Source organism: Giraffa tippelskirchi, chromosome 10, assembly GCF_054371585.1.
Source record: "Giraffa tippelskirchi isolate mGirTip1 chromosome 10, T2T-mGirTip1v1.2.pri, whole genome shotgun sequence".
In the NCBI taxonomy this organism is placed as follows: domain Eukaryota; kingdom Metazoa; phylum Chordata; class Mammalia; order Artiodactyla; family Giraffidae; genus Giraffa; species Giraffa tippelskirchi.
Genome location: NC_137284.1, coordinates 101,830,981 through 101,849,264, shown reverse-complemented (window position 1 = coordinate 101,849,264; position 18,284 = coordinate 101,830,981). Strand labels below are relative to the sequence as shown.

General features: G+C 40.7%; 1 protein-coding gene and 1 long non-coding RNA gene across 3 annotated transcripts in view; both read left to right on the top strand.

Annotated features, from left to right (window-relative positions):
- Positions 1-4,362, top strand: part of ZNF277 (zinc finger protein 277) — a 135,263-nt gene extending 130,901 nt beyond the window's left edge. The window contains exons 10-13 of one of the 2 annotated variants that reach the window (XR_014067690.1): positions 563-605; positions 1,703-1,877; positions 3,411-3,694; positions 3,901-4,362. Coding sequence is in view for 1 of the 2 variants with exons in the window: in XM_081537145.1 (XP_081393271.1) it covers positions 563-605; positions 1,703-1,877; positions 3,411-3,597 (405 nt within the window). In the remaining variant the exon portion in view is untranslated. Of the gene's footprint in view, positions 1-562; positions 606-1,702; positions 1,878-3,410 lie in introns of both variants that reach the window. The other variant, XM_081537145.1, reaches the window with a different exon arrangement.
- A 4,837-nt stretch (positions 4,363-9,199) lies between these two features.
- The window catches only part of LOC145524585 (uncharacterized), a 53,328-nt gene continuing 44,243 nt past the window's right edge, over positions 9,200-18,284 (top strand). The window contains exon 1 of the long non-coding RNA XR_014067683.1: positions 9,200-9,615. This is a non-coding gene — a long non-coding RNA (uncharacterized LOC145524585). The remainder of the gene's footprint in view (positions 9,616-18,284) is intronic.

Below are 18,284 nucleotides of genomic sequence, written 5' to 3'. Positions count from 1 at the left end.
TTATTCTTTGTAAGCTTGTAAGTTGAAGCATTTACCCAGATGGGCAATTGCAGGAATGGAACAGAATAAAAATAAGCCTGTGCATCGTAAAAATCAAACGACATGTAATTTGTGGGAAGATATGAGTGAGGAGAAACTTGCAGGTTTAAACACCATATTTGACAGTATAAAAGGAAAAGCAGGATATTTAAAACTACCTATCTACTTGTGAAACAAAGGACCTATAGTCATAATTCTAGTCCAGACACACAGTACAGTAGGGCTGTATCTACCTAGACTGAGGACCCTTTTGTCAGACTGCAGAATGCATACAGAGTAAATGATAAAAACTGGAGATACAAGCTGTGAACAACTAAAATGTTTTAACTGATTGACATGACTTGTTTGGACTATGCTTTATAAAGCAATTGGATATAGATTTCAAAGACTTTGAAAACAGATGATGAACTGAGACTGAGTTCTGCAGTGTTCAAACTCCTGTGAATAAGCTGTCTGTTTATACTTTCATCCTGAAAGATTAAATAATTTATATGCTCACAGATACATTCATTCCTTTTTTTAGGATGCACATGAGTTTGATCTCCTCAAAATAAAGTCAGAACTTGGTAAGTTTGATTCGGAAATTGTTTTCCACGATGCTGCTTTTTTGCATACACTATCCCATGAACGATGCCTGTGTTCTGCAGTTGTGATTGGAGAGTCTACAGCCAAAATGTGTCTCTCCACAGATGGTCTCAATGGGACTGCCTATAGTTCACAGTCTGAACTATAATATTCAAATATGGTTTTGATTTATAGGTTTTTTTCTACATATATGATGTCAAATAAAACAGGGCTTTCCAAGTGGCGCTAGTGGTAAGAACCTGCCTACCAGTGCAGGAGACATAAGAGACGTGAGTTTGATCCCTGGGTCGGGAAGATCCCCTGGAGGAGGGCATACAAGTTAATGATTAATATCTATCAGAAAGTTGAGGGGGCTAGTGGAAAAAAGCATGGATTTTGAAGTCAGACTGGAGTTCACAGTCCAGTTCCAGCACTTACTAGCTGTGTGACATTGGGCCTCAGCTCAGCAGAATGTTATAGGGAATGGATAGTGTATGAAAAACACCTCCTGCACTGCTTGCTAGTGTAGCTCAAGTGTTTATTATAGGTGTACCCAAGTAGATCACCGTGATAGAAAAATTAGTGTCATGAAGACGTAAAGTACTGACTTGGTAATATATCCAAGACTGTAAAAAGCTCACTTCTCAACTCACCGACTACTTTCCTAGACTCTTGAAAGTGTTGCTTTACTTTATTGCTCTTATAGACATGTATATGTGTTGTGTATGTAATAGGTTAATAGTCAAGAACATGAGCTGTGGAGCCAACAGCCTGGTGTCAAATCCTGGCTCTACCACTTACTGGCTGTGCAGCCTTGGACAGTTTCCTGATGTATAATGTGGATACGGTAACACCTATGTGGTAGGGTATTGTGGAGATTAAATGTATTAATGTGTGAAAAGTGCTTAAAGCAGTGCCTGGTACATAAGCACTATATAAGTACTGGCTGTTATTATTTTCTATCTATTATTATGCTCTAAATCTGCACTGCCTCTTCAGGTTGGTTAATAAAGAGAAGTGGTTCTTTTAAAAAAAATTGCAACAGTGCAAAAATGGGTCTGACCAGTTGTCTGATGATTCTGTATACTATCATTTTCAGGATTGAATTTCTATCAGCAAGTGAAATTGGTCAATTTCATTCGGAGGCAGATTCACCAATGTAGATGCTATGGCTGCCATGAGAAGTTCAAGTCCAAAGCAGACTTAAGGACTCATATGGAAGAAGCCAAACATACTTCGCTGCTTCCTGAAAAACAGACATGGGATCAACCACAGTGAGTTCTGCTCAACCAGACATATATTTCTTTGCTCCTTCTCCATTATCTCATCCATTTATTTAATTCCTTTAAACTTAAGTAAAAAATAAATGCAAGTCTATTGTAAAAAGTAAAAATCTTCAAAAACCTTGCTTTTAAAATAATCTCCCTGTTACAGGTGTAATCAGCTACTTCAAATTTTATGGTGTAGTGATATGGATAGATACAGAAATATAGATTTTTAAGTTATATTTTGTTAAGAAACTATTTAAAAGCATCTTCTATATCCACTACACATCTATTGCATCATTTTTCAGTTCAGTTCAGTTCAGTCACTCAGTCGTGTCCGACTCTTTGCGACCCCATGAATCTCAGCACGCCAGGCCTCCCTGTCCATCACCAACTGCCGGATGGTTGCCAAATATTCCATTGTATGGATGTTACAATAATTTGCTAGATGTTTAGGATTTTTATGTTTTGTTCTTCTAAATAGATGCATATGCCTGCATTTTTGCACACTTACGTAATTATTTCATTTAGATAAATTCCTAGACATAAAACTACTGTGTCATACAGTATACCACTACTAGGGCTTTTGATGCATATTTTGCATCCTGGCGCTTTTAAAAACATCAACCATTTGTTCTTCTAGTACATACCTGTTGAGATGGTCTCAGACTCCCAGGTATCCTTTGCCAGTCTTACCTTCTGAGATGGTTCTCAAATCACTCTGGATAATCTCAGTTGAGGGAACCTCTGGGAGGTTGTGGGGTTCCAGCTCCAGAGAGATACCTCTATTCTCAGGGAATGTTAAATCAGAGCCCACAGGAGTCTAAGCAAAAAGTTCTAGTTTTTCCTCTTTAGAAAATTCCAGATTTATGAGAAGCAGAGTCAGCCCTGGACTAACCTGAGACCCAGTTCCTATAATTCTTCTTATATAAGTCGAAACCTTTATATTTCAGAACTAACTCCAGAGTGTGTCCAGAGAAGAAACCAGAGTAATAGACTTAAAATTCTATAGATGTTTTTAATTTTTTTTAATTTATAATGAAGAAAATAGTAATGATTAGATTTAGGGGGGTGGGGAGAAAAACCCACACGTGGAAACAGTTGTTTTTATTGAATATTTGAAGTAGTGTATGAAAGAGTAACTGTATTTGAACTTTGCTATCCTTAGGGGAGAACTGAAACCTTTGAATAGAAATGAGAGGAATGTTGTTTTTAGCTTTATACAAGGAGGTATTAAATTAATAGCTAGAGCTGCCTGATAGTAGAGTAGGCTGCCTTTTAAGATAGTATCTTGTTATGTTAAATATCAAGCAAAGGCTGAAATGCCAGCTAACAAAGATACTAGTAAGACTGATGTCAGCCAGTAAAGGTCAAAGTAAAATTAATTCAGAAGTTCTCTCCTTTACAGCCTTTGCAAAATGTAGTTGAAACTGTTGGTAAAGAAACCTAGTAAAATTATAGTAATGTGTGCATTCAACTGCTAAGAAATTTTCTAGATAAGCTATAGTTTTGGTTATTCAGTATATTTGTGGTTGTTTTCAGGTATTACTTTCCAACCTATGAAAATGACACTCTGCTATGTACGCTATCTGACAGTGAAAGTGACCTGACAGCTCAGGAACAAAATGGAAATATTGCCATCATTAGTGAAGATACATCTAAACTGCGTGCTTTGAAACAAAGCAGTATTTTGAACCAGTTGCTACTACATGAGTCCTTGAAAAACTAGAAGAAACTGCCATAGAAGCAATGTTTCATGTTTTCTCCTATGAGACAGACACGAGAGAATACTTTAAAGTTGAACATCAACAAAGGATTAGTCCTTGGTAAAATAAACTTTTAAAAAATGATTTTTTTCCAAAAGTAAAGTAGAAACTAAATAAAGTGAAGTCTTTTTGTATTTGGGCTCTAAAGTTTTATTATATAATCATTGTAACTCATATTTCTCTATAATAAGGAAGACAATATGTAAATCAAAAAGAAATGAAATGTTCAAATTGTTTATAAACCTGATTTCAACCAATAGTTTCAGTCTCTTCCCCACAGATTTTCTTCATCCAGCAAGTCACAAAATTTGACAGATGTGTGCTTTCTGTACTGTATTGGGTCAGCTGTAAATATAGTGACCAGCAGAGGAGCCACAGAAGAGAGGAACAATGGTCAAAGTCCTGGAGGATGCACACATTGGACACTATTTTGGAATAATCACGACTATATTATTATTATTGCTTTCCACCTGGAGTTACTAAACTTAAACTCCTTAAAAACGGACTTCAAGACAACTTCACTTTCCCCTACAGCGTGTACATGGCTAACAGATGAGTATCATTTTTTTATAAACATGACCACAATACCATTATAACATTTAAATAAAATTAACAATAACTTCTTAATATCATATGTTTTCCATTGTCCCTAGTTGAAAAGTGTGTTTAGTCTACTGTATCTTGTGCTGTCAGTCTGATGCACCATTATAAAGTTTGCCATCAAACCATTTTAGTGTCCATTGGTATATATTATCTAGAATATTTTTTTAGGGCTTGCAAAATGGTGATTTTCTAATTCTATCATTTCTTTACAGCGTGGGTGCTCGAAAGCACTAGAGTCTGAAGTTCTCGTTTTCTTTTTTAATTTATTTTTTAATTGGAGGAAGATTGCTTTACAACATTGTGTTGGTTTCTACCATACAGCAACTCAAGTCAGCCATAATTATACCCGGGAGCCTCCCTCCCCTCCCCTCACCCCTCTACTCCATCACAGAGCACCAAACTGATAGCAGCTTCCTACCAGCTAATCCATTTTACACATGATCGTGTATAACATGTCAGTGCTACTTTTTCCATTCTCCCACCCTCTCCTTCCCCACTGTGTCTACGAGTCCATTCTCTACATCTGTGTCTCCATTCTGAAGTTCTAGTTTTTAGTTATTAATGCCAACTTACGTAGGCATTGCCCCAAGACTAATCTTGAAGTTGTATGGTATGACCTGTGCAGAATCTCAAGACTAATCACCTACCATGTGATCCAAAATTGACTAGAATTGTAAATTATATGAGCTCTGGCCAAGGCCCCGTGCAGGCACCCATAACAAGGCTTTTCATTGAAAATCAGCAAACAATAAATAGGAGCCCTTATTGAAGGAAAAATCTACCTAAGTTAAACACACAAGTTGTTTTAAATAAAACAAGTCAGGCTTCTCTGCTGGTCCACTGGTTAAGAATTCTCCATGTAATGCAAGGGACACCAGTTGAATCCCTGGTCCGAGAAGATCCCACATGCAATGGAACAACTAAGCCCATGGGCCACAACTACTGAGCCTGCAGATTGCATCTACTGAGCCCACATCCTGCAACTACTTAAGCAAGAGCACCTAGAACCTGTGCTCTGAAACAAGAGAAGCCACCACAGTAAGAAGCCCATGCACCACAATAAAGAATAGCCCCCACTTGCCACAACTAGAGAAAGCCTGTGTGCAGCAACAAAGACCCAGCACAGCCACAAAATTAATAAATAAATCTTTAAAAAAAGAAAAAAGGTCAAGAAGGTAATTATCCTGTGCCTAGAAACTTGGGTCTCTAGAAACCAGATTTGTTTGGGAAATCAAGGAATGTCTGGAGTGTTCCTAGAATGTGCTTCAGTCTCAGGACAGGAACAATGACAGGATGAGAACAAATAAATGAAGGGTAATTAGGCTTTAGAAGGAGAAACCTTTTTTTAGATAAAGTTGAGATCTTACAGAACAGATTCAGTAGACATTAACGGAAAAGTGAAATTGAAGGACAAACCTTCAGTGTCTGTCCTGTACTTGAAGGGACAGGATACTGTACTTGAAGTTTCATTCATTTAACAGGTTATTTCTTAAATGGTAGATATTTGGTGGGATCATCTGGAACATAAGGACAGACTTAATTAACTTAGTTCCAAGGAAATTGAATAAGAATATAAGCAAAGTCTCAGCGAACTGTACTAACTGTCCCAGAGGGAGCACGGAGCACAGATATAGGCCACTACTGGGGAGAGTGCTCTATTAGAGCTACACAGAGCATCCTTGGAAAGAACCCCTAGGGAACTGTGCCTTCAAGACTGGACAGTGGTGCCAAATGTACCTGAAAGTCTGGACCATTTGAGAGGGGAATAGCAGTCCAATGCAAGTAAACTATTCACGGGATTATTAAAGGAGTTTCCAGATGTCACTATAATTATACATGATGTAAGTGCTGCCTGTGCCCAGAGGGAGCACACCTGAGAAATTTTGAGAATTAAGACTCTAAATGAAGGCAACGAGAAAGGTGAAACACAGTAGGAGAGAATGACCAGGACAATGATAAATGAAATACAACCCTGAATTGGCCATTAGCCCAGTCAAAAAATCCATGCTGAATATCTAACTCGGAAAAGTGAGAGTGCCCAAGGTTTATTTGAACAATGATTGCCTTTGTGCAGACCAGAATCTAGTAGCTTATCTCTCAGAACAGAGGACTCCATTAGACAAAATCTAGGTGAGAAAGGTAACACTGTCTGGGCCAGAAAGGAGAGTTAAGTTTTTAAAAAATAAAAGAGAAGCATCAGATCCGACAAATACTATTAGCCTATATCTGTTAGGGAAGGAAAGGGATCAACTTAAGAAATAAGTTATACTGTGACAAACTCAGCTGTTCCTCCTAGAAAGGTGTAGTGAGGAAATCAAGCGCTAGGACATATCCACTATTGCTGGAAAAGGCAGAGCAGAGAGGAATACTGCTGGAGGCCTGGACCAGTCAAAAGCAGGAGAAGTTCTGGTGTGCTGAGGAGGCTTGCCAGAGGTATGTGTCCTCACCACTGCTCTTAGTCTGGTAGTCCAGTTCCCGCCAGTATTTATTTCTTTCTAGTAATAATACTTCCCTGGTAGCTCAGATGGTAAACAATCGGCCTGCAATGAGGGAGACCAGGGTTTGAGCCCTGTTAGATCCAAGTAAGATCTCCTGGAGAAGGGAATGGCAACCCACTCCAGTGTTCTTGCTTGGAGAATTCCATGGACAGAGGAGCCTGGTGAGCTACAGAGTCGCCAAGAGTTGGACACAACTAAGCCACATGGACAAAGGAGCCTGGCAAGCTGCAGAATCACAGAGTCAGACACAACTAAGTGACTTTCACTTTCCTTTCCACTTCACAATAATAATAATGTTTGGTTGGGTATATGGCTGCCTAGAATGAAGACCACATTTCTCAGCCTCTCTTGCAATACAGAGTATAGGCATCCTTGTTCTATTGTACTTTGCTATATTAGACTTCTCTGGTGGCTTAGACAGTAAAGTGTCTGCCTACAATGCAGGAGACCTGGGTTCGATCCTTGGGTTGGAAAGATCCCCTGGAGAAGGAAATGGCAACCCACTCCAGTACTCTTGCCTGGATAATCCCATGGATGGAGGAGCCTGGTGGGCTACAGTCTATGGGGTCGCAAAGAGTTGGACACGACTGAGCGACTTCACTTATTGCGTTTATCAAATACTGCATTTTCTACAAATTGATGTTCATGGCAGTCCTGCATCAATCAAGTTTATCAGCTCCATTTGTCCAACAGCATTTGCACACTTCATGTCTCTCCCATTTTGGTAATGCTCACAGTATTTCAAACTTTTTCATTATTATTATATTTGTTATGGTGATCTGTGATCATTGATCTTTGATGTTTCTGTTGTCATTGTTTTGGGATGCCATGAGCACACCAAAACAGCCCATCTCTCTCTCTCTTCAGGCCTCCCTACTCCCTGAAACACAATATTGAACATAGGCCAATGAATAGCCCTATAGTGGCCTCTAAGTGTTCAAGTAAGAGTCACATGTCCCTCACTTTAAATCAAAAACTAGAAATTATTAAGCTTAGTGAGGAAGGCACATTGGAAGGTGAAATAGAAAAGCTAGGCCTGCCAAACAGCCAAGTTGTAACCACAAAGGAAAAGTTCTTGAAGGAGATGAAAAGTGCTACTCCAGTGAACACATGCATGATAAGGTAAAACAGCCTTACTGCTGATACAGGGAAAATTTTAATGGTCTGGATAGAAGATCAAACAAGCCACAATATTCCGTGAAGCTAAAGCCTGATCCACATCAAGGCCCTAACTCTCTTCAGTTCTCTGAAAACTTGAGAGAGGAGAGGAACGCGTAGATGAAAAGTTTGAAACTGCCACAGAGTGGTTGATGAAGTTTAAGGAAAGAAGCCATCTTCATCACATCAAAGTGCAAGGTGAAGCAGCAAGTGATGATATAGAAGCTGCTGCAAGGTATCCAGAAGATCTGGCTAAGATAATTTACCAAGGTGACTATTCTAGACAACAGGTTTGAGTATAGACAGAGCAGCCTTCTATTGGAAGAAGATGGCATCCAGGACTTTCATAGCTGGAGGAAAGATGTCAATGCCTGGCTTCAAGCCTGCAAAGAACAAACTGACTCTCCTGTGTGGGCTAATGCATTAGGTGACTTTAAGTTGAAGCCAATGCATGTTTACCATTCTGAAAATTGTGGGATTCTTAAGAATTATGTGAAGTCTACTCTACCTGTGCTCTGCAAATGGAACAAAAAGCCTGCGTGACAGCGCAACTGTTTTACAACATGTTTGACTGAGTATTTTCAGCCCACTCTTTAGATCTGCCTAGAAAAAAAGATTCCTTTCAAAATATCAGTGTTCATTGACAATACACTTGGTCACCTGAGAGCTCTGATGGAGATGTGCAACCGGATCAGTGTTGTTTTGATGGCTGCTAACCCAGTATCCATTCTGCAGCCCATAGATCTGAATCATTTCAACTTTCAAGTCTAATTATTAATAAATGCATTTTCTAAGACTCTAGCTGCTAAAGATAGTGATTCTTCTAATGGATCTGGGCAAAGCCAGTTGAATCCCTCTGGAAAGGATTCAGCATTCTAGATACCACTAAGAGTATTCGTGATTTCTGGGAAGAGGTCAAAATATCAACGTTAACAGGAGATTGAAAGAAGATTCCAATCCTCGTGGATGACTGAGGAGTTCAGGACTTCAGTGGAGGAGATAACTGCATATGTGGTGGAAATAGCAAGACAACTAGAATTGGAAGTGGAGCCTGAAGACGTGACAGAACTGCCACAACCTCATATAAAGCATGAATGGAAGTGAAGCTGCTCCTTAAGGATGAGCAATGAAAGTTGTTTCTTGAGATAGAGTATGTTCCTGGTGAAGATGCTATAAAGATTGTCAAAATGACAACCGAGGATTTAGACTATTACATAAACTTAGTTCATAAAGCAGCAGCAGGGCTTGAGTGGATTGACTCCAATTTTGAAAGAAATTCTATGGATAAAATGGTATCTAAACAGCATTTTGGAGAAGGCAATGGCACCCCACTCCAGTACTCTTGCCTGGAAAATCCCATGGACGGAGGAGCCTGGTAGGCTACAGTCCATGGGGTCGCTAAGAGTCGGACACGACTGAGTGATTTCACTTTCACTTTTCCCTTTCATGCACTGGAGAAGGAAATGGCAACCCACTCCAGTATTCTTGCCTGGAGAATCCCAAGGATGGCAGAGCCTGGTGGGCTGCCGTCTATGGGGTCGCACAGAGTCGGACATGACTGAAGCAACTTAGCAGCAGCAGCAGCAAACAGAATTTTATGCTGCAGAGAAAGCATTCGTGAAAGGAGTCAGTCGATGAGTCAAACTTCATTGTTATCCCATTTCAAGCCAGCCCAACTTTCAACAGCCATCACCCTAATCAGTCAGTACCATCAATATCAAGGTAAGACCTTCCACCAGCAAAAAGATTATGACTCACAGATGACAGTTAGCATTTTTTAGCAGTATTTTTAAATTAAGGTATGTACATTGTTTTTTTAGATATAACACTATTGCATACTTAGTATAGTGTAAACACAACTTTTATATGCACAGGGAAATCAAACAATTCATGTGACCTGCTTTCTTGCAATACTCACTTTGTTGCAGTGGTCTGGAACCAAACCTGCAGTGTCTCTAAGGTATGCCTGTACTTACATGTCTTCCTTAAGAAACTGGACAGAAGCACCCTTTGCTTTACTTTCATCCTTCGCTACCTTCTTTTGCTTAGAATGTAGATGTCTGCATATGGGACATTGAGGCATAGCTGGAAGCTATAGTGTAACTGGAAGGCTGCATCAGCACTGGAATGCTGACCTAGACATTTATGTGAGCAAAGTAAACTTCAACCTTCTCTCTGTTATTTTGGATTTTCTAATCATTCATATCTGAAACTAATCCCAATACACCTAGAGATTCAAGCTGTAGAAATGTCAACAACAGCTTTAGTTCAGGAACCTGCTGAGGACGTTTTCCAGCTGAAACAAACTGTAGGGGATGAAGGAAAAACTCCCCTAACATGGCAGGCTTCACACACCCAAACGATTCCACAGCAAAAGGCAACAGTAGGAGCTACTGTGTCATTATTTAAAGCCCAGATTCCATGGATCAGGGAATGTTGGAGACAGAGGGTTGAAAGGGGAAATGGAAGTTAAGGGGTGTTAAGAGTCAAGGTGGGAGAGAAAGATCTCATAACAGACTCATGGCTGGCCTTCCCATCATTGCTATTTCTAAACTTTGCAAGAATGCAAAAATTGTGGGGAATAAAGTTCTTCTTTACCCTCTTAGGTTCTCTGGCTGGGTCTGCACAATAGTCTGATAACAGACATATTAAAATGAGAAAAGACATACAAGTTTCTTTGATGTTACAAGTTTTACATGATGAGGAAGTTTCCCAGAAAGAGAGAAAACTCACAAAGAAACAGCTTAAACTTGGAGGTTTTATATCATTTGAACAAAAGGTTACATTTAAAAAGTGTCAAGGGTGCATGGCTAGCTCAGTCAGTAGGTCATGATACTCTTAGAAATGCAAAGACAAATGGAAAGACTTGGGAGCTTCCAGGGGCAGCAAACTGTAGGAAGGCAAATATATGGGAAACTAATAGTAGCTAACTAACCTAGTTAGTAAGGTTTGGTTGTGTAGACTCATGGGGCCAGCCTGTCTCCTGTATTACTGAAAGTTGGCATTCTCTTTCTGGTATGGACAGTGAGGGATTGGCGCTGGGATGGGGAAACCTTCACAGAGGAATTTGTGATACCGTTTTTCACAAGATAGGAGACAGCAAAGAGCTCATATTGTGCCTGCTTTTGCTCAGTTGCCTTCAGATCAAAATAATCCTTATGCCAGAGGGCATATATTGGGATGGTGTATTCTGACCTCCTACAGTCTCATATGTCACCCTGAGAGAAATATCTGTTGATTCTTCCCACAGGAATGGCAAAATATGTTGCCAGCTTTAACTTTTTGAGGGAGCTTCCTCCCAATCAAGTTTGTTTACAGATCAAGTACTTCAGATAACTTACACAGATGGACTAGCATCCTGTGAAGCCCAAATCAAGATGACACTGAGTCTCATTTATGAAAAGTGCAAAGTTCTGGAAGCATCAGTTTGTCTTGATAACTACTTGAAGGTCTTGGTATTGATTTTTTTTTTTCTATTGTTTCATTTTGTTGGTGTTGAGTGCTTTGATGATACTTCTTAAAAAGTGAGGTATAATGGAAATGTGGTGTTTAACTTCTGAGACTCTGAAAAAAGCCACACTAGTGGTTCTAATGAGACCCTGTCCAAGCTGCCAAAAGAACCACAGATATGAAGAACCCCTCTGGTTCACAATGAGCAGAATTAGGAACTTCTCTGGCAGCCCAGTTGTTAAGACTTCGATTCCACTGTGGAGGGCACAGGTTTGAACCCTGATTGGGGAACTAAGATCCTACATGCTGCCTGGCACACCGGGGGCAGGGGGCAGGGTGGGGTGTGGTAGCAGGCAAGAATTAGAAACTGAGAAGGATGAGTTTTAGGCTAATGCCTTTTAACTTTAACTCAAGCAGAAAAGAGAATCTAATCTTAGAACTCTGATTTCTCCCTGGGAAATTCACAATGGTAGAGGGGTTGTATTTAAATTGGGAACATCAGTATTTTACTGGAATATTTTCTCCTAAAACATCTTTACAATGTTACATAATCTCCTGGCAGAACCTCTGATAGACTGTCCTAAACAACATGGTTAGATATAATTCAGAATGAAAAGTGAAATGGGGAACTTTCGACTGGATTCAGCATGGCCTATGATTAGTTCAATCACTAAATTGCCTTCTTAGGGCCATAGCCACACTATTCACCACCAGGACCAGGAGAACACACGAAGAAAGAGTAGTTGCCGTTTGGGTGGGAAGGGTAGGGGGTGTGCTCATGGTGGGGGCTACACTGTCATCATATTAAAAGATAGTTGATCTCCTGCAGGGGAGCCGGTCACACTTTCACTTGGCCCAGAGTGTAATGGTTAAACCCAGGGAGCTAAGAGAATAAAAACCTGGGGAATGTTGGAAAGAGGGAACTCCTTTCCCCTAGCATCTTGTTTCTATGAGGAAAGGAATCCATTACAATAACATTCTGGGTTTCTTTCTGGCCCCACTCATTCCTACAAGGGAGGAATGAATTTTCTAACGGGAAGTTTGGAGAATAGGAGCTCGGCATGTGTGACGCAGCCCCTTCCTCCTCCTTTTTCTCCTTGGGGTCTGTCTCTGCAGAGAAAACACATCCTGTTCTGCTCCTCCTTTCTACAGTCTTCAGAGTAGCAGGCTCTGCCAGGGCAGTTGGAGTCCTTCAGCTGTCCAACACTGTCTATGACCTTGTGCATAAGACTGCCTGGCTTTGGAGTTCAATGTTAGAAAACTCACTTGCCCACAGCTGTAAGCCATGTTTTTGAACATCATCTTTATTAGCAATAATGGTGATATTTCATCTCCATCTGCTTGACGCATGTTTCAGCTGGCCCTTGTGTAAGGTACAGTCTCTCAGCAAATGGTAGGTGTGGCCAGAATTACTAGAAAACTACCTCTCAGAGAATTAGCACTAAATACACTAAGTCCCAGTAATCAAGAGACAAAGTAGACTTAGTTCCATTCAGGACTAAGGCTGAGCGATAAAGCCCTAGAATTCTAGAATGTTGTTGGTGAGCTGGCTGCACATATACTTTTTGAAAAGCCATTGGAACTAGAGTCTTAGGCTAAGTCCCACCAGAAACAGACCTTAAGAATTTGAGGACAGGTGGTCAATTTGAGAGGTAAGCCTAGAAAATACCAGTTCAGGAAGTGAAAAATAAAATGAAAGAAACACAGAACACAGAAATGAAGTTTCTGCTATGGGAACAGGGCTTAGCCTTACTGAGTACCTCTGAGAGACTACATAGAACACTTGTTAGAGTTGCCCCCCACCTACAAGCACCACCAAGGGGCAACAAGCTGGGGATATTTGTTCACCAGCTCCACTGGTCATGGGGTGAGCCTTGCACATAGGTCTGGTGCCCTCAGGAGACTGGAGAAAACCCTCACACAAAAACTGAAGAAAATGTAATACAAAAGGGCCTGAACAGTAACTGCTACAACTAAAGATGCTGTATTATCACAAAAGTAAACATTTTATGTAGACCTTAGCAGTCCTCACAGCTTCTCCATATTGACCTTCAAAACAGTGTTGTGAGATATCTAGTCAGGAACTTGGATCCTAAACAGGAGTAAAAAGAGGTCAAGATAACTGAAGGTCAGAGAGATGGAGCAAAGCACAACAAAGAAATCCATGACAAAATAATATATGGAAATTGAAAATGAGACAAAGCCAAGTCCCAAACTTCTTTAATGAATGAAGTAATAGGAATTGTTTTTGAGAGGAGGGAGTCGAACTTGAATGAGAACAAGAGTAAATTCTTTACTTTGCTGAATTTATATGTAGAATTAACATACCAGTCCACTTCTATCAAGGGCATCAAATTGCATCTACTGTTTGCTTAGTCTGCAAAAATAGCCACCCTACATCCTTGAAGTTTAATTCAACTATTTCTGTAAGCTTTAGATGATGGATAGCTAAAGAATTAAACCAGGAGCTGTAGTTGAACTCTTTTGCCTTATAATTGATACTTTGAAAAGCTAAAGCACGTTCAATTCCTAAGGATAGCAATTTGCAAGATTGAATGGCATTGCAAGCATGTTAATTCAAACTGAAAACATTCAGCTAAATTAATATTAATCTCACAGTGTTCTAATATTCAAGTGAAGCTGTGTCCTTTGGGCTTGTAAAATTAGACTACAAAGAAACATTTTTGAAGATATTTTCAGTCACTTGACTTGGATACACAGTGAGCAGTAAATAAAAGTCTAGTAAAACCATGTAGATTATGATTTTTGAAAACATTAGAAGAACAAAAGAATTGCTGTGGTAAATTGTAAACAGTGAAAAAAAAAAAAGAAGGAGGAAGAGAAAGTGAAAGACAAATCAAAAAATAAAAATCATTAATTACTTACCCTCACAAAAGGCAACTCATTTCAACGCCTCTGTTGTTGACTACAAAGATGGAAGTCCAAACCAGCAGCCATGCCATTGGGATTGACCCCAGCGCTGGCTTCAGGGAGTTCCTGCTTGGGGTAAGAACGTCACTGCAGAGATTGGGTTATGCAGAGAGGGGCATAGCAAAGGCCTGCCCACAGTGACTGGTGCAGGTTGACACAGAGAGAAGGTGAGGAATTCTGTTATGCTGCTTAGGGAAGTAGGCTGTCCCTTTCCTTTTGGAAAAAAGACACCTGTACCCTGGTTGCTGCCAAAACCACCTTTCAACCTTGAGAGAAAGTAGCCCAAAGACTCTCAAGAGAAGGGCGAAAAAGAGAATTCTTGAGAAATGAAACCAGAGCCCTCACCTCAAGGTCCCCTGGACTTTTCAGTTCCTTGGGTCAATAAATCTCCTTTGTTATTTAAACCCTCAAAGTGGATTTTCTATTTCATACAGAGAGAGCTTCCCATCAAATGTGGAGGCAAGTCAACTTTTTACACGATCTCCAAAGCCCTCAGGAGTTTCACCTCCACCCTCATTTCATGTCACTCTCCTGTGCCCGCTACTCTCCAGGCAACCGGGCCTCCTTCTGTTCACTGAACTGACCTCGCTTTTCGGACCTCGGTGTTGTCAGCACGTATTCTCTCCATCTGTATGCTCTTGCCCCAGCTCTTTAACATTAATGTCTCCTCAACATTCCACCCTCACTTTGACCCGCCCCACCTACTGGCCCAGCCCACTTTCTATCCCTGCACTGACTTGTCTGAGGCCAATGCAGTTTCAGCAACCCCATAAGAGAAGCAGAGGGGGACGGTCAGGCTATGAGTTGGAAATAGTCTTGGGTGCAACAGGCAAATATTGCATTTGGTCTCCTTCCACTGTCATCTCTAGGAGGAAATTATACAATAGATTTGTGGGGACATCAAGTTTTTCTAGACTTCCCTGGTGGCTCAGCAGTAAAGAATCCTCCTGCCAATGCAGGAGACACGGATTTGATCCCTAGATCGAGAAGATCCCCTGGAGGAGAGAATGGCAACCTACTCCAGTATTCTTGCCTGGAGAATTCCATGGACAGAGGAGCCTGATGGGCTGCAGTCCATAGGGTAGCAAAGAGTCAGACATGACTGAGTGACTAAACAAGTTTTTCTGGAGTCAAAATGGCATACAAGAGGCTGCTCCCCAGGAGACTAAAGCCAGACTGCACTTTGCTGCTGGCTATATGGGTGGAGAAGGTCTCAGGTTGAGAGCTGATGGGTGTGGGACACAAAGAGAAGGTGAGGGGAGAAACAGCAGCAAGACAGTAAAGATGAGGGAGGCTGCAGGGGTCAGAGAGGGCAGACCACCGAGTGCAGAGAGAGCTGAAGAGGACTCTGAGGATATTTTGATGAACAATGCAAGCTGTCTTCCTTAAATACATTCCTTGAGAAACAGAAAATAGACTAGATGTTACCAGGCATTGGGGAGGGGGAATGGGAGTTACTGTTGGACGATTATAGAGTTTCTGTTCAGTATAAGGAAAAAGTTCTAGAAATAGACTGTGGTGTTGCACAACATGTGAATTTAGTTAATGCCATTTAAAATGTCAAAATGGTCAATTGCATGTTAGGCATATTTTACCAGTTTTCAAAAAACATACCAAAAAAGAATAGATTTTTTAAAAAAAGAAAAACTAGCTAACTGTGTAAAGGATGAACTGGAGTAGGTCCAGCTTACGAAGAAGGAGGCTAGCAAATTAATCTGATCAGAAGGTGATGAGAACTTCAATTAGGATAGTGAAAGTCAGAGGGAAAAGCTGAGAACAGAATGGTCAGGATCAAATGCGTCTGGTTTTGGACCCTGCTGAGTTTGAGGGTGTGTGGTGGATACTGCCCAACACCCTCCTTCAGGACTGACGGCTGCCCTGAATGCAGAGCACTGAGCCCACAGAGCAGCTCTTCTGGGCATTGTTGTTGGCCAAATGGTGTATTATACAAGGGGTAGTGAAAACTTGGGAAGAAGTCGTTTCTACCAGAAGGAGGGAGTGGTGGACAGAGAAGGCAATCTGAGAGTCTCCTTTGGATTTGGCACATGGAGGTCCTTGGTGACTTTGGAAGGAGGAGTTTATGCGGAAGGACAAGGCCTGGATCACAGCAGGATGGAGGCCACGTGGGAGGCAACAGGGATGAGCTGGGCCTGCATCTGGAAGGAAGGGTAGGAATTAGGGGCACGGAAAGACCTGACAGGCAGGGAAACAGTATGAGCCAGGGAACCTAGGCTGGGGAATCACTCAGGTTAACTAGAGGAGGTCAGGGGAAGCCAGGAGGGATGGCTGGAGAGGTGGGTAATACCCAGACATGGCTATGGGGTTTTACCAGAATTAACCAGGCTGTCTCCACACACATGCCTGAGTTCCGGAAACTGTCCTCTGATGGGCACTGGGCATTCTCTCCCTAGTGTGACCCTGACCATTCATGCCAGGTAAGTGTTTTGACTATAGTCCCTTGGACTCCACGTTTATGAATGCAGGCATAATACATTTTCTGAAGTGAAAGAATTTATTTCTGTTTTGTGTTGTGTGTGTGTGCATGCTCCTTCGCATCAGACTCTTTTATGACCCCATGGACTGTAGCCTGCTAGGCTTCTCTGGAATTTTTCAGGGAAGAATACTGGAATGGGTTGCCATTTCCTACTCCAGGGCATCTTCCCAACCCAGGGATCAAACCTCCATCTCTTATGTCTCCTGCATTGACAGGCAAATTTTTTACCACTGTACCACCTCAGGAAGTATTTAATACATCTATCAAATTGCATTCATTATAGCTTCTGCCATTGTAAATTTTCTTTTGTGACCATTGTTTTTATCAAATCTAGTTACCCTTAACAAATATTTGCAGATCTAAATTTTATCAAGGCAATTTGGTCTTTTTAAGAAATCTCTAACAAATTGTACAATGTGACATTTTAACTATCATCAGTTCTATTTTGAGATTATTCCTTCTAATAAAATTCATTAAGACTAGGAAAAGAATATTCCTTGATGAAAATTTGTTGTCAAGGCTTCTGGAGTTGATTTGTTTTCTTTTTGGATGTGCCAGGCAAAACCTGGACCCAAGAAAGCCTCGTGGTAGTCCAGTTACAAAGGGATAGAAGAAATTTCAGCGTGATACTTAATATTTCCTGTTATCAATGAAATTCCAAGGCACTAATTAAAGAGTTCTTTTAACTCTCGATGCCCCTGCCTTACAATCAATGAATGATTTAAGCCCTGGAGAGAATCTGGCTTATTAATTTAAAAGATAGCTTTCACTTTGTACATTCTTCTTTCCCTCAGAAAATGACAATATAGTTATTTAAATCTCCCTTGAAACCAATGACAATATTAATCATGTTTTTTAAATGCCTTGGTTAGTGAAATTCTTTCAGTAGCATGTTATTACCCCAGCCATTGAAGTAGCCTGGGTTAAATTATAAAAGCAAGCTCTCACCATGGTACATAAAATAAGCAGACTTACTTTTAACAAGTGGCCTAGTGGTTTTGAGTCCAAAAGCCTATGAATCAGGCTTTGTAAACATAGGAATATTATTAGTAGAGGCTCTTGAGTCAGAAGATCCTGGGTTCAAATCTTGCCTCTGACATTGATCAGCCACAGAACTTTTTAAAAGTGAACTTTAACTTCTCAAAGCTGCAATTCTCTCCTTTGTGAGATGGGCATCTTACGAATAATAATAATAATGGCTATCTCGTAAGTTTGTTAGATGGTGCTTAGCACCATAATAATAATGGCTGCCTCATAAGTTTGTAAGATCATGCTTAGCACATAGGAAAGGTTTAATAAATATTAACTTTTGTTATGCTGGATTTCCCCACTCCAGTACTCTTGCCTGGAAAATCCAATGGATGGAGGAGCCTGGTAGGCTACAGTCCATGGGGTCGCTAAGAGTCAGACACGACTGAGTGACTTCACTTTTACTTTTCCCTTTCATGCACTGGAGAAGGAAATGGCAACCCACTCCAGTATTCTTGCCTGGAGAATCCTAGGGACGGGGAGCCTG